Source organism: Pterocles gutturalis, unplaced genomic scaffold, assembly GCF_000699245.1.
Source record: "Pterocles gutturalis isolate BGI_N339 unplaced genomic scaffold, ASM69924v1 scaffold16203, whole genome shotgun sequence".
Classification (NCBI taxonomy): domain Eukaryota; kingdom Metazoa; phylum Chordata; class Aves; order Pterocliformes; family Pteroclidae; genus Pterocles; species Pterocles gutturalis.
In genome coordinates, this window is record NW_010123332.1 from 1 (window position 1) to 15,000 (window position 15,000).

Genomic DNA, 15,000 nt, shown 5'->3' on the forward strand with positions numbered 1-15,000 from the left:
GGGCTGCCGGCCCAGAGGGTCGCTGGGTTTGCCTGGCCGCGCTGGTTGGCGAGGCTCTCGGGTAGCCCCAGGGGCTGGACGGGGTGTGAGGGGCACAGGCCTGCTGGGAAACGTGGGAGCGGGGCATCCTCCGTGTGCTGGCGCCGTTCCCCCTTCTCTGTACTAGTCCCGGCCTTGGGTTCTGCTTTGTGTCCCTGTGAGCTGGACCTGCTTGTCCTTAGGACTGAGGAGTTGAGAACGTTGTTCTTGGGGTGGAATGTTTTGCTCGTGAGGAGTATCACCTGATGGTAAAAACTGCTTAGGATGTTAAACCTACTTGTGATCAAAGACGATGGGATGTGTGTGCGTTAAATCACACCAATATTTGATTCTTGATATTGGAAAAAAAAAAATCTCACAGTTGTTTTCACTTCTTGCACCAACTGAATGGTAAACATTTGTCACCTTTGAGGTGATAGCAGCGTTTTCTCAGGTTGCAGTGGCAATCACTCCTCAGGAAAGGTGTATGTGCGTAGTAATTTTGCTGAATGTACTGGATAATTTCCCCTATAAAGTTGTATTACAAGCTTGAGATGCAGAAATTACAGTTATGATATGTTAATCTGTAAGGTTTAGGTGTCAAGTGGATATTTGCAGCTCTTTTAGGAAGAATGAAGTTTAAAAAGATTTTGCTTTCAAAGCTATCTTACCTAGGAGAAAATTCAGTGTTGCAGTGCTGTAGAAATGTCTGTATTTGAGATTTTGTCTTCAGGCTGTCTTGAGAGGAACAGAATGCAGCAGAAAATGGTCGTTAGTTCATGGGCTGTGAAAAACTTAAGCAGAGGAAGGGAAACTTTTCTGTTGTGGAAAGAGGGAGACTTACATGCAGTTTGCAATAGCTTGAAAGTAAGGACTTAAGGAACCAAAACTGGAGGGCTTTTCCTTTCTGATACTGGAAGAAACACTGTATTACAACACTTGTCCTTTTAATTTCAAAACATGAAGGTACTATATTTATAAACATCTGATGTTTTGATAGATGACTTCCTAAAGCACACTTAGAGATTTTTACTGTAAGGGTAGAGATACTGTCTTTATCATAGATAACTTGTATTCAGCATACCAATTAGTCATTGTAGTAAAAAAAAAAAAAATGTTTGAGAACAAATCAAGGAATCCTAGCCAACTCAAAGTCTTCTTTTGATTGACTTATCACGGTGTCTTCCAGGGTCTACAAGAATTAAACAAGTAGAATCTCATCCCCACTGTAGAAACTTGTTTCCAAAAAAGAAAAAAAATCCAACGTTTTAGAGTTCATCTCAAGGCTTGTGAGTATATGAGAAACTCAAATGAGAAATAAAGGACAAGAACTCAGTTGCTGATTTTACTGTGACCTGTGGAATCTTATGAATTGTTACAAGAAGTGCTGTATAGCTTTATCTACACCTTTCTTTTTTGTGCAACGGTGTTGAGCTCAGTTCCACAAAACATAACCAGTCCAGTATGTTTGTCCACAGAGACAATTTGTTCATGCATGCAAAAAACCCTCCACATTTAGTAAATGTAGTACAGTATTCTGCATTTGCACCAGCCCTGTGTTCAGTTGTATCACCATCAGTGCCTTGTTGCCTTCTGAAGTTTGACGTTGTTCCAAACATCTGTGCTGAATGGATGAGTTCACGTTACGTTGGAAAGTCTCCAGGGAAAAGTCAAACTGCTATAACTTCTTTTCTACCTCCAAGGATTTTTTTTTTTTGGGGGGGTAATATTTGGGGCTTATCCAAAAATCCTTTCTGATTCCCGAGGACTAATGCTTAGGAATGATGGGGGTGGGGAGGATTATCTTGTTCAGGTTAATACTCTGGATAGTAACAGGAGTTAACTGACTAGTTCCCAGAAAATTTATTCAGTTTAGTTACATTCCATGTGCTGTGCAACAGAGATGAAAATAACTGACCAATATACCGAAGTGGTGATAAGGGTGGCCTTTAGAGCACTGATTTGCTGTGTTTGCCACCGTTTGCCCCCCCAGCCCCATGGGAAGGAACTCAGCCTTGCGATGAAATACATCACTACCTGTTTTCTTTTTAGTAAGTATTAAAAGGATTCTTCCTGGCAGGTTAGTTAAAAAAGCTGAAGAGAAGCAATGCTATTAAAATGAGTGGCTTCTCTGGTGAAGGTAATCCGGTGTGTTTGTCTCGGGAATGTGAAACATCGCTGTGATTCTGTCACGATTTCGTAGGTAGAAAATACACAAGTGCAATTATTCCCCTTATATAATGGGATTTGTTATAAAACTTTAAACAAAGCATTTAAAAGAGGAATTTGTAAGAAAATGCTGTGAACAATCATGTTAAAACCTGATTGCACGTAGTTAACACTAGTGACTTTTTGTGGTTGGTTGTAGGTGACAGATAGACTGTGCATCATCTGGCATTTGGGATTTTGTATTCAAGCCCCTTTGCTTTAATCTACTTGGAATGATTTTTAACAAAGTTATTGCTGTCTTATTTAACAGCTAGATCTGTATTGGACCAGATTAATTACTTTACAATGTTGTAAAAGTACATGTAAAGCTTGTTGATGAGATCCTTGCTGAAATCTTTGGGAGAGGTTTGAGTTAGGTGCTGTGCAGTGTTGATGAACCAGTCTTTTTCAATTCATTTTAATCTTCTCTTGTCAGTGTATAAAGTTTACAAAATTATTGATTCCTTGAAAGCTGGAAGGCAAAAATATCCCAGGTAATCTGAATTCCAAAATAAGTAAGAAGTTGTGGTGGGAAAATGCCTAGCACTCTGTCCTGTAGAGGCCCTTCTGTACCCTTTTTGTCCTCATCTGAGAGCAGATCCAAAAAAGGAGTTGTCTTTGCAGCAGTGAACTTCCAGTTCTTGTCCTGACTGAAATTCAGAACTGTGCGTTAGGTACATGAGCTGCTGGTCCTGTTCATGGAGAGAAGCAGGACTTGAGAGGAGCAATAGCAGCAGCCTGCAGCCAGAGCACTAATGTACAGCTGGTCATTGAGGCCGCTCCAGAACCAGGCATGGACCTGGTGTGTTTTAGCCGGTGGTGGTTTGATGTAAAACAACAGCGGTGAACTGGAGCGTTGCCCTGCTTCTGCAGGGAGCGTGCTGGCTGCCAGCTGCTGTGCTTCTGGACCCAGGGATCTTGGATTACTACTGTCACGCGTGGTTTCAGCATTCAAAGGTGACGCAAGTCAGAGGATCATAAAAAGCCTGTTCAGTGTTGCTGGGGTTTCTTTCCTGACTCTGTATAGTGCTTCGTTAATTTCATTGGTTTGGGATAGCACAGATTTTAAACTCTGTACAACAGATCTATTTTTTCCAGCTTGCAAACGCGCACCTAATACCTGCAGCATGTTGTCACAAGGTGTTGTCTTGTGCTGGTTTCTAAGATATTTAGACATTTCTTTAAGGATTATGTGGGATTTATTGTTAAATGTGTTCTGCTTCACCTGGAGCAGTGTGTACGTTGTCAGCCGTGGTTGTGGCACAGTTGTGTGCAGCCAGCCTTCCAAACTGGGTGTTTTTTCCCCTGTGCTTAGCAATAATACATTTATCTGACAATGCTTCCAGCCTTTACATTGGTCCCACAGCTTCCTTAACTCCTGTGTGAAGCTCAGCTGTTTACATTTTTAGTAAATCTCTTCAGCATCTCTTTATGAATAATTTATTTTTACAGAAGCATTTGAAACCATCCCTTTGTTAGGGAAAGGTCTCCTCTTTTCACTCTCTGCATACTGAATTGCAAGGTTTGGGGGTTGCAAGGGTTTCCAAGTCATGTCTTAGCTTTCTTTCTCTGAAAGCCTTTGCTCTTTTTTTTTTTTTTTTTTTTTTTTCAATTTGACTTGTTATCCTTGTTTATTCCTCTTCCATTTACTTTGTTGCTTATTTCTGCTTTTCCATACAGTGTTTTGTTGACAAAACTCTTGGCTTGGTGTTGAATACATTCCTTTTTGCCTGTGCTGGCTCTTGCCTTCGTGTTACAGCTGGTTTGAGTTGGAGTACTTGCTGGTATCTCTATATAAGGATCAAGTAAGATGAAGTTTGGTGAAGTAGTGTACTAGCATGCTGTTGCTGGAAGGGAGATGTTCTGTTTTCTTCTGCAGTCCCCTTCCTATGTCTCTCATCTTTGAACTTCTACTTCCTTTTTCTCTGGCATTCAGTAGACTTCCGTATGCATGGGTATTAAATGCATCCTTGATAAGTGGCTACTCAGTATGAAGAAATAGAATGGGTTATCCAATTTCTTTCGCAGTGAATAGAAGTGAAATGAAAGCGTAGAAGCCTGCTGCCTGAGCAGTTTCAGTTCCTGGTGGTTCTTCAGTTTGTATGAAATAACCAACAAACAGTTCCAAAAGGGCAGGTCACTGCACGGACAACCCCTTGGGAGCACCTTACAAGATAAGCAGTCTACTTCAGTGACATAAATGGAGAGGGAGAAGTAAACAAAATATAACTTCTTAAACTGTGCAAATGAATGAAGGGGAAGGGGAGTGCATTTGTGAAGCAGGAGAAGCTTGGACTTTCATCTTGTAGTTAGACAGCATTGACAGGGAGCAAACTCTTAGTAGCTGGGGAATCATGGTGACTGGCACGGGTGTTTTCAGGGTTGGAATGAAAATATACCTGGTAAATTGGGACGGACGGGTGAGAAAATGGCATAGCAACTCTGTATTCCCTTACTCTTTGGTAAATAGATTTTGTGTATGATTAGTTCTGCTCTTGCTAAAACCAACTCTTAACTCGGCTTAACTATCTGTGTGATTTTTGGCTTATTTTACTGGGCTGCCCATGAGTAGGGAATTTGGACGCACGTTTGTTGAAAAGTTCAGTATTTCCATATAGAGAGTTGATAGCTACTTTTACATTTACAAGTGCTGAGCGTTTGTGTTGTCCACATTCAAGGCTGTCTCTTCTGAGGGGAGTAATGTCCTGCCGTCCCATGGGGAATATTAATCTGGTAGTATATTGAAAAGTAAAAGGCATCTAGAAGCTGTTTCTAGAATCAAGATTAATCCTCCTTCTATATGTACTTCTATACTCAATTGCTTTCAGAGCTTTAAAGGTTGCAAATACAGCTTTTCTGTGATGCAGCTGCTTCTGCAGAGAATTTTACCAATGAATATGATTTTTTAATCTTAAAAGACTTTTTGACAATATGAAGCAAATATTTCATTTTTACCACTGTTGACTAACAGTAAATATTCTGTGTGTACACACATGGAAGTATATATGTATAATCCATAAATAAATATCCATAGGCATGTATATACCTCTGCATATTTATATATTGTTATGCATAGACACATGTGTATATGTGTGCATATGTATATATTATTCTGCACATACATAATGTGTGTGTATATATATGTATGTATACTAATTGGGATAAATGACAGATTTTATTGTGTTATTGATTAACTTGCTCTTCCACTCCTGAGTTTGCTTTTCCCTTGACAATTAAGGGCTTGATTGCCTTGGCAGAGTTCAAATGAGTGTCAACTTCAATGCATTTTTCTTTATTAATATATGTATGTAACATAGTTATTCACGGAGTGAGAAAAATAAACTAGTGTGGTAATTGTTTGACATCAATGAAGTACTTTTTGCATGGAATAAATTAGTAATTTAAATAATCAGCAACATTGCAGTACACTGTAAATTAAATAACTCACCGGAATATTTTATTGGCTGTGTTACATTGTGGGTTGTATGTTTCTTGTAAGTAGTGATTAACAGCAGACCAATAAAAAGTTTATTAGGTTTGAGGAATGGACAATGTTGGCTGGGCAGGAGCATGACCAGTCAGAGATCATGAAGTTTAGTGGAAAAGCATTAATTGGCTATTATTTTTAAATACTGGAAGTGTTTCAGCATTATTTCATAATTTCTGTCTTTAAGCTCAAGGTGTAATTTACTGAATGGATGGCATAGTAATGTGGATATAAACAGATTTTATCTCAATGGTCTGTGTGAGTCAGGAATAATTTACTGAAAAGATGCTCTGTGTATCCTGTGCTGCCATTCCTATTATTTGGTTTTTTTTTTTCAGTTAAGTTCTCTTGCCACTTGTGTTAAATATACCCATGTTAAGTGTGAGTTTGGAATGCCAGTGGTATAAAGGTGGATGAATAACTTTTAGAAATGTGTTTTAGCACTTAAGTTACAACCCAGGTGAGTTTCATCTTTCCACTTACGTTCCAGGGTGCGTGGAGTTTGAACCAAGAGAGCAGGGTATTAGGTAGACTGTTGGGAGTGTTGTTTTTCTTGTGCTTTTTGGAGATATTCGGATCCAGCAAGTGTGTAAAGGCTTTGGACATGTTTGAGTTCTGAGAGCTGCTTTTGTGTTGTTTTCTAAGTAATTCCCAGGCTTTAGGAATGCACTAAAAATATTATCTATGACCCTGAAGTGATTTTTCACTTTGCAAGTAAAATGTTTCTATTTATGACATCAAAACACACATTTTCTTCTCTTCAATGGTTTATGCAGAGCACCCAGAAAAAACGTTTTGATGTCAAAGAATTACAGTAGATTCTGATTTTATGGTAGTCTGCTGTATTGGACATGACTTGTGACTTGCTGTTTCTTTTGAAAACCATGTATGTGTGCTGTCATTTAATGTAATGTGGATGATGAAGTCAGGAAGCTCCGTTTGCAGATGATGACATACCTGGCTTCATCCGGGCTCTTCCGCAAGTGAGTCCTGAGTTCCTGCTTTTAAAATCACTTTGAAAATTTCTAAACTGCCGCCTGGCTGCCAGCATTGAGTGGGTACAGAAGAGAGGGGCCTGACGGAGAGTCAAAGAGTTAGCAGAGCTAGAGAACGACTGGTAAGGCAGTGTGCTTTATAAAGCAGTGAGGGCCAAGCTGTTATTCATGTGTTAGCAAAGGAAAAAAGGGTCTCAAGTTTGTCTCCTCCCAAAAGGTGTGCAGCTTTCACCTGGGAGCTGAGAGTTCCCACTCTGTTGGAGAGCAGAGCTGGAATGGGACCTGACACCCTGGGGCTCCCTGGCGTAAACCGCTGGGGTTAACACCCACGTGGTGGGGTGGGCAAGTGTGGGTTGCTTCTTGGTCTGGATATTCAGTAAGGCATTTAGAAATCTAATGCTTGTTTCCAGGGCACAGGGTTTTTTTAGTTTCAATCAGGGTGACAATTTGAATGTTCTACCTAGGTTTAAATTGTATTTTTGGGTTGCTGAGAGTTTGTGGGAGTATTCCTGTAGCCTGTATTCCTATATGGAAACCAGTGTTCGTATACAGGCCTTTTTTCTCAGCTGAGGATGAGCCTTATCTTTGAATTTATTAGGAAAGAGAGCTGAAAAATGTAGGGATCTAAAATTTGTCATTTAAAATGTGTGTCAGATGCTGAAGAATCTTAACTTGTTGACACCAAAAAGTAAGGAGTATGTAAGCTGTTAAATGTGTAGTTGTTGCTGGAGGGCCTTGGCACTAACCTAACTAAAATAATGAAATGGTTATAGTAAAAACTAAAAATACCTGCCCTAATTGACTCTGTAATCCAGAAGTAAACATAGCACATTCCGTCCTTTATGAACAGCAACTAAAGTGACTGTGTGCCTGATGGGCACATTGTGAACGGTGTAACTTCGTGTTTCTTTGGCTCAGCGATTATGTGAGTAGTTAGTTATATTCTGCAGAAAAAAACCAGACTGGGACTTTCAGATTCTCACCAGAACTGCAGTACTCTGAATATTCTTTTCAGTATATACTTTTAAAGTGTAGCTGTTTCTTCTTTGACATTGGTTACTGAATATCCCCACTTCAGATCCAAAATGAACAAACAATGGTGTATGGCATGTAGCTAGGGGAAACCGTGTGTCACTGAGTCTGTTAATGATGTTTTCTGCAGGAAAACAATGTATATTTTGTTGTAGGCCAGCCATCTGTTAAAGCAGTAACATTATTGCCCGAATCCTGTGAAATGCATTTCAATATAAATGGTTTATGGACTTTGAGCTGTGAAAATAGTGTTTGAAAAGCATCTCCCATGTGAGTAGGCAGTGCAGTTAAGCTTCTTCTCCTGATATAATTTAATCATGTTTATAAAGACTTAGTTGCAAGGCCTAAAGTAACAAGGATTTCAGGTTATTCCTAGGTATCTTTTTTATTTTAAAAATGTTGTTTTAAGATATATTCCCGTGCAATGTCAGCGATGAGCTCTGGATCCCTTTCAGGAGTAGGTTTTGTGCTCTGATTTCACTGCCGGAGTCGCGGGTAGTCTGGCCTCTCGAGCAGGCTGGTGGGAACCACCTGGAAAGCGGAATGGGATAGTGGGGCGTGACCTGCTGTTGGGGCGTAGGAACAGGCACTTGCATTCGGGCTGCTTTGTGTCTTTGCATGATCTTTATGTGTGTGGGGAGATACTGGAGAGGTTTGGCAGGTGGCTGCTACGGGAGTGAATAAGGACAGCAAGGCCCGTGTATAGAGAAAGGAAATACATTGTTCCAGGTTCAGGCAGTTGCAGTTTGGTAAGCTAACTTACTGGTGAGGGCTTACTTATGAGTTCCAGGGCGGCCTTATAGCGGCCTTCCAATACCTGAAGGGGGCTACAGGAGAGATGGGGAGGGACTTCTTAAAAAGGCATGCAGTGACAGGACGAGGGGTAATGGATTTACATTGGAAGAGGGTAGGTTTAGATTAGATATTGGGAAAAATTCTTTCCCGTGCGGGGGGTGAGGCAGTGGCCCAGGTTGCCCAGAGAAGCTGTGGATGCCCCATCCCTGGAGGGGTCCAAGGCCAGGCTGGATGAGGCTTTGAGCAGCCTGGGCTAGTGGGAGGTGTCCCTGCCCATGGCAGGGGGTGGAACTTGATGATCTCTAAGGTCCCTTCCCACCCAAACCATTCTGTGATTATGTGAGTTAACTTCCTTTAGCTGGTATAGTGGACTGTGTGGAGTAAATGGTGTCAATTAAGGGAGTTGCTATGCAATTGCAATTTCAAATGAAAAATTGATCGTGTTGTCTGTATCTCTGGGTACTTCATCCTGCATCCTGTATGTGTAGGTGGCACTCACTGTTTTGATCAACTGAAAAAGACCAAGATTTAAAGCATTAGTAGCTAACCAAATGTCTTCTCATACCTGCAAAGTGTTAGTAACCATAATTGATGTTTATGATTTAGTGTATATGTTTGTGTTTCTGTGATTGCTCTTGTGTACAGGTTGCTCTGAATCCAAATAATTTTCATCTTCAAAATGATGATAGTAATTTTTGCAGAGTCTTTTGTTGTTCCTGTCTTTGCAAGTGCTATGATGGAGGCAAGGAGTCCTTTCTGCCTACATGATCAGCGTGAGAGCGTTTAGAAACATGAGTTGTGTTTGGCGCTTTGGAAGTTTTGAGTGGTGGTGTTATCGTTGGCTCACCTCTCACTCCATCTGTTGTCTGTTTTCTGTGAAACAATATGTATCGTGGTGATGGATTTGCAGAACAGGGTCATCATATTACGTGTTTAAAGAGGTGACAGACGTGTCACGTTTAAATGTGTTTTGTATTCACTTTTCAGTTTTAGACCAGCAATGACTCCTTGCTAGCATTTCTAGTGTCTGTTCACCATATATTACAACTTGAAAACCATCTTTGGAAGAGCAAGAATTATTGTCTCAATTTAAATTTGAAGATGATAAGTATTATACCACTATGTTTTGACCTCTGGGGTTTATTATGAAGGTGAAAGACATGCCTCACTGTGAAAGCAGTCTTCAAGCAGCAAAATCTAATTCTTGCTTATGTTGACAAACGGTACAAAAGGTTCATTTTGCATGCTTGGCTTTTATTTGCATCCTTGGCATTTTGTATGATCAAAATGCCAAATTACTCTGAAATGTGAATCAGCCTTCAAAGACAAAAACAACTTAAAAAAATAAAAGAACTTCCATATATGGACAGAAAATACTGATCTTTTGCCTTTCCTCTGTAAATGCAACAAGAAATCCTCAAGTTATAAATCATCTGTGCTTCCTGTGGTAGAACATTTGTTACCTCTTTAGTTTGCTTGCTTTTGTTATAAAAACAAGCCACAGAGGGCAGAGCCAGTGGCAGTGGTAATGATATGACTTCTTCCTTTCCTACCCTTTCCCCAAATTTAAAAAAGAAAAAGAAAAGGAGAGGGGAAAAATAAGGCGGGGGGGGAGGAAGACAAATTCCCAAACACTTCCAGTCAGTGCCTCTGACCTTTCCGATGAGTGGGTTATATAGTACCTGAACCAACATACATCCTCTGGGTGTTTCAGCTTAGGCTTCATTAGTCTTGGATAAATGTCTGCAATAGAGGATAAAAGAGTTGTTTGTTTAGTTCTTTTCCCTGAGGATTTTGAAACAAGTGTTTGTGACCCATAGGAATTATCTATTGGTGCATTCCATGTTCAGCAATCTTCGAGATGTAACCATATTGGTAAAGTACATCGCAAAACTTTCAGTAGACTTATTGATAGTATCAAAAACATTAAAATTCTTATAAAGACTCTTCAAAATAGCACTTCAGAAAAGAGTTCTTGGATTCTTGGCAGTGATAGAAAGATCACTATGGCAAGAAATTACAGGAGATTCCGTAATATTACCGTGCATTCTTCCCCCAGAATTTGTCACAACTGCATAAACCTCTGGGAATCCAACTGGAGAATTTAGGTGCGTTCTTCTGACAACAGTTTCATTTTCGGTGCTGTTGTGGTATGATCTCTTGCCTTGGTAGGGAGGTTGTATGGGAGATGTAGAACTTGCAAGAATCGTCAATATTGGTGTCCTAGGGCTGGCTAGAAGGTTGCCTCATTTGTAGTGTATGCACAGCATATATCCTCCAGCTTTTTCCCCCTTTCTTGCCGTGCTCATTCTGATAGTCTTAGAAATCTGCAATTCATCCCTCGTCTTCTCTGCCTCTCACCTCAGATTGGTAATTTAATTTTTTTCTTTTGACCTGCCTGAAATTGCTTTTTGGATCTCTCTTATCTTTGGATTACTTACAGCTAATACTGAGACAGAATAATAGAAAGTTTACAAACTGTGTGCTTTATCCAGGAGTGCAAGGCAAAGCTGCGGGGACGTCGCTCTGGAGGATGGCTGTGGTTTGGTGTGACGAATAGTGAACGGCATGGGATGACTGCTTTAGATGGGGGAGTGAAAGCAAATCCCTAGTGACTTGGTTTGTGTATCCAATCCACTGTTTAGTACGCTAGGACAGGTTGTTGAGGAACTTGGCAGAGCTGCTTTGTGATTATTTTTCTCTATTAGTAACGTTATCCCAGTGATGCTGTAAGAACAACGACAGTATTGTGAACACAAGCTACTTGTTAGAGTTTCTTAAATATTTTGTAGTGGACTTTGAAAAACATTTCTAAGGCTTGTTCCTTTTGTTTATTTCTAGCCTTCTTAATATTCTCTAAAGAAATTGCTGGGAAGTTTTATTTTCTGTCTGTTTGATCAGAGATAGTAGATTGTATGCTTTCATGCTTCCACTTTGGTTGACTTGGCAGTGTGAGGGTAATGGTTGGACTCCATGATCTTAAAGGTCCTTTCCAACCTAAATGATTCTGTAATTCTATGCTGAACTTACATTAAATGCTATTTGAGAAACTTTTACATATTCATTCTAAAGAAAGTTTGTGAAGCATCAGTAGCTTTGTTGGCAGAAGTTGTGTCAAACCATCTTTAGAGTTTTTGGGATTTGAAGCAGGAAGTAAGATAAATGAAAAATCAATTCCAGAGCACGAATAGGTTTCCAGTCAGACACTGGAAACTGGTTTCCAGTCAAAACACATTTCAAATGGCACTTGTTCTTCTGAAGGCCTTGGCAGGTTTCATTAGGCAGTGGGCAGAGACACTTCTTGTTTGTGTGATGAAAAGGTTGTTCAGGGCTTGCCTCCTATTTGTATAAAAGCTTATTTCCTTGTTTGCATATGAAGCTGCCAGTGAACTTTCTGTTGTCTTCATCCGAGCAGAGGTGGCCCTCATAGCCACCAGTAGAACTGGGTGCTGCACCTTCTCCCTCTCAACAAAATATTGGATAGCCTCTGAAAAGGTTTGTGTAGCTGAGGAAAAAGCCTCATGAGCATTTGTTTTTTTGTCTCTCCTGTTCTCCCTGATAACGATACTGCGCGTTTTGCAACCCTTGTTATTGGTCGAAGCCTTGTGTTGGTGTCTTGGGAGGAAAGACACCTGCGAAGCTCCCATCTTACCGGTGGAATATGGGAGGTTTGTAGTTGGGAATAGAGACTGTGCTCCTAATGTGATCCCTCTTAGCTAGCTTGTCAGAACGTGATGTGTACGCGTTTAGCTGCTTTCCTGTATAGATGGAACTACTCTTGCATTAATGCCACATAAACAGTATGCATGATCTGCCGTTTCCCATGCTCCCAGTAGGTCTGAGGTACTGGTCGGCAGACATCTGTGAAGTTAGCAAGTGGTTGATGCCTCTGAAGTGTAGTGGGGCAGTGTGGCTTTTATCAGGCAGAGCCATTTGTCTGGCTCAGGTAGTTTAATGCACGTCTCTTAATAATAAATTCAGATGCGTATAGTGATTTATTTCACTTTGTACAACAGTTAAACATAAGAAACCTTCATTTCCAAAACAGTCCAGGGCTGCAATAGTTGAATGTTGGTAAACTCAAGCATGCAAACGAGAAAATTAAGTTCCTCTTATGTTCGTTGATCATAAATACAGATTGAATTACACTGTAATGACTGTATTTCTCTTTTCAGGACGTAAGGGACACTTTTACGTGGTAGAATGGATGAACAGTCCCAAGGAATGCAAGGGCCTACTGCACCACCGTTTCAGCCACAGGTACTATTTTTTAAAAATATTTACTCGAGTCGATGCTATAATTTCTTAAATAGAAAAAGAGAGAAATTAGAAAACATTATTTCTTGTGGGGACAAAGAAGCTGTGGACGGATAGAATGTATTCTGGTGATCTTGAAATTAATTTAATATCAGTCTTCTATTTCATAGAAAATAATTACTTTTCGTTTTTGCCTCCTACTGCTTCACCAACTTTGAGGGTTTGGAGTTGGAGTGGGAGTAGGAAGCAAAGATGAAGGCAGTTATTTTGCTGAGAAATGGTGAGCTGTTAAACACTACATATTTCTAAATTGTATCAGAATTACCATATATTTATTTCAGACTTTTAACTGTCTTTTCTTACACCTCCTGATGGTGATACTGTATGAATTAGTGCCATTACCTGCTAAAACCAGGCAAGAGAAATTCCCAGTAGCTGTAATTTTGTTAGAAAGGAGTTGCATAAGAAATTTAATCTTTGAATGTGTGTTGATGGTGTGAAACAAAGGATAAAGATAATCTGATGAGAGATAATATTGGGATATTGCTTTTTGACAATTGTAGGAGGCAGTTCTTTGAAGGGAGTGCAAGAGCCTGTAGAGGAATACCCTAAAAATATTTACTGTGGTGACCATTCCAAAGTAAAAGCTGGACAGTTCTTTACAAAGCCAGAACCTAAATTTTCTAGTTTTCTTTTTAGCAGTATAGGTGATAGGGCAATTTGTGACATTTATTTTACAAAAAACTAAGGTGAATTCTAGCTTGTGAAACTTGATGAATTTACGATAACCAGCTTTCCTTAGCTCCAGTGTTTTTATTATAGCATTGTGATAACAAAAAATATGGATTTAATAGCATTAATACCAGTGTGTTTATCCCAATGCAAACCAGTTAGAAATTTAAGATTAATGTATAGCTATGCATACAGATATTTTGACAAAATACATTTGTAATTTTGAAACAAAAAAAGAGAATACTTAATATTATGACTATCACAAAGGGTCCCCATCATTACTACAGGTTTTTCTTTTTTTCTTTCCTGACTAAAGAGAAAGTAGAAGGCAGCTGATTAAGGTTTCTGTATTTCTGGGAAACCTTCCTATGTTTTCTGTTTGACTACGAGCAGGTTTCATTTTTCCTCATCTGTCTTCTGAGTATTTGAATGCCTGTTTCTGATTCACAGAATCAACTTTTTGAGGACTGGTTCAATTTTAGGAATATTACTCTAACCTACAAATTCAGTTTATGAATTCATACTCATAAAATGTGCTTCTAGTTTTACTGTTGCAAGTAATATGGGTCATCTACAGTTATCCAGTTTCCTCTGTTGTAAACTAAGGACAGACCTAAAGGCAATACCTCTGTAATCAACTAGACACTTTCTACAAAAGAAGAAATGTTTATTCTCGGCTTTGGTTAACTGTCAAGCATTTTCATAATCTGTCTCATTATTTTTTTTTTTAAATCAATTACTGTGTAAACTCCACTAAGCATGATTTTTTGTGATTTGATTTTTCTTGAGATGAAAAGTTTTGGTTTTATGGCTCTGAGCTGGGCCTGCATCAGAACATTGACTGTTTGGCATTTGAAGGGATAAAGAGTGAAGGGGAGCAAACATGCTATGATAGTTGTATTGCCAGAGTAACACTGAAATAGTCATTCAGCGGTGTTCTTGTCTCGTTAATCCAGATTGGTTTTCCTACGAGCCAGATGCATAATTTAATTATTATGGATTTCTCTGCTACTAGAGCATGCTCATGGTGAAAACTAGTAATGAAAATTAATTACTGTACTAATTGCCGATACATTTAGGAGAAGCAAGAACTGGAGCTGAAAATACAGCAGGTTATGAGCAAGAGGTGAGGTAATGATTTATGAAAAAATGTGTGTCAGGTTTTGATAAACCTGTGAATCTCTTCTGATTCTCTTGTTCATTATACTGTGTAAATATATGCTCCTATTCATAGCAAATTAAATTACCCTAGTCACTGAAGATTGTTGATGAGGAGCATATTTAGCCAAACAGTATAATGGCATAGTCCCAATTAGTTTGAAAACACCATTTCACACAATCACAGAATGGTTGGTGTTGGAAGGAAGTTCTGGAAGTCATCAGCCCTGCTGCTCAAGCAGGGTCTCCTAGAGCCGATTTCCCAGGAAATGCCAGGCAGCTTTTCTCTGAGGAGGGGAGGCTCCACAACCTCCCTGG

At 39.6% G+C, this 15,000-nt stretch overlaps 1 protein-coding gene across 1 annotated transcript in view; it reads left to right on the forward strand.

Annotated features, from left to right (window-relative positions):
• Positions 1 to 1,650: 1,650 nt before the first annotated feature.
• LOC104464986 (serine/threonine-protein kinase Nek7-like) overlaps positions 1,651 to 15,000 on the forward strand; it is a gene marked incomplete at its 3' end in the record, with an annotated part of 27,814 nt that continues 14,464 nt past the window's right edge. The window contains 2 exon segments of the mRNA XM_010077870.1: positions 1,651 to 1,721; positions 12,681 to 12,795. Coding sequence (XP_010076172.1) covers positions 1,651 to 1,721; positions 12,681 to 12,795 — 186 coding nt within the window.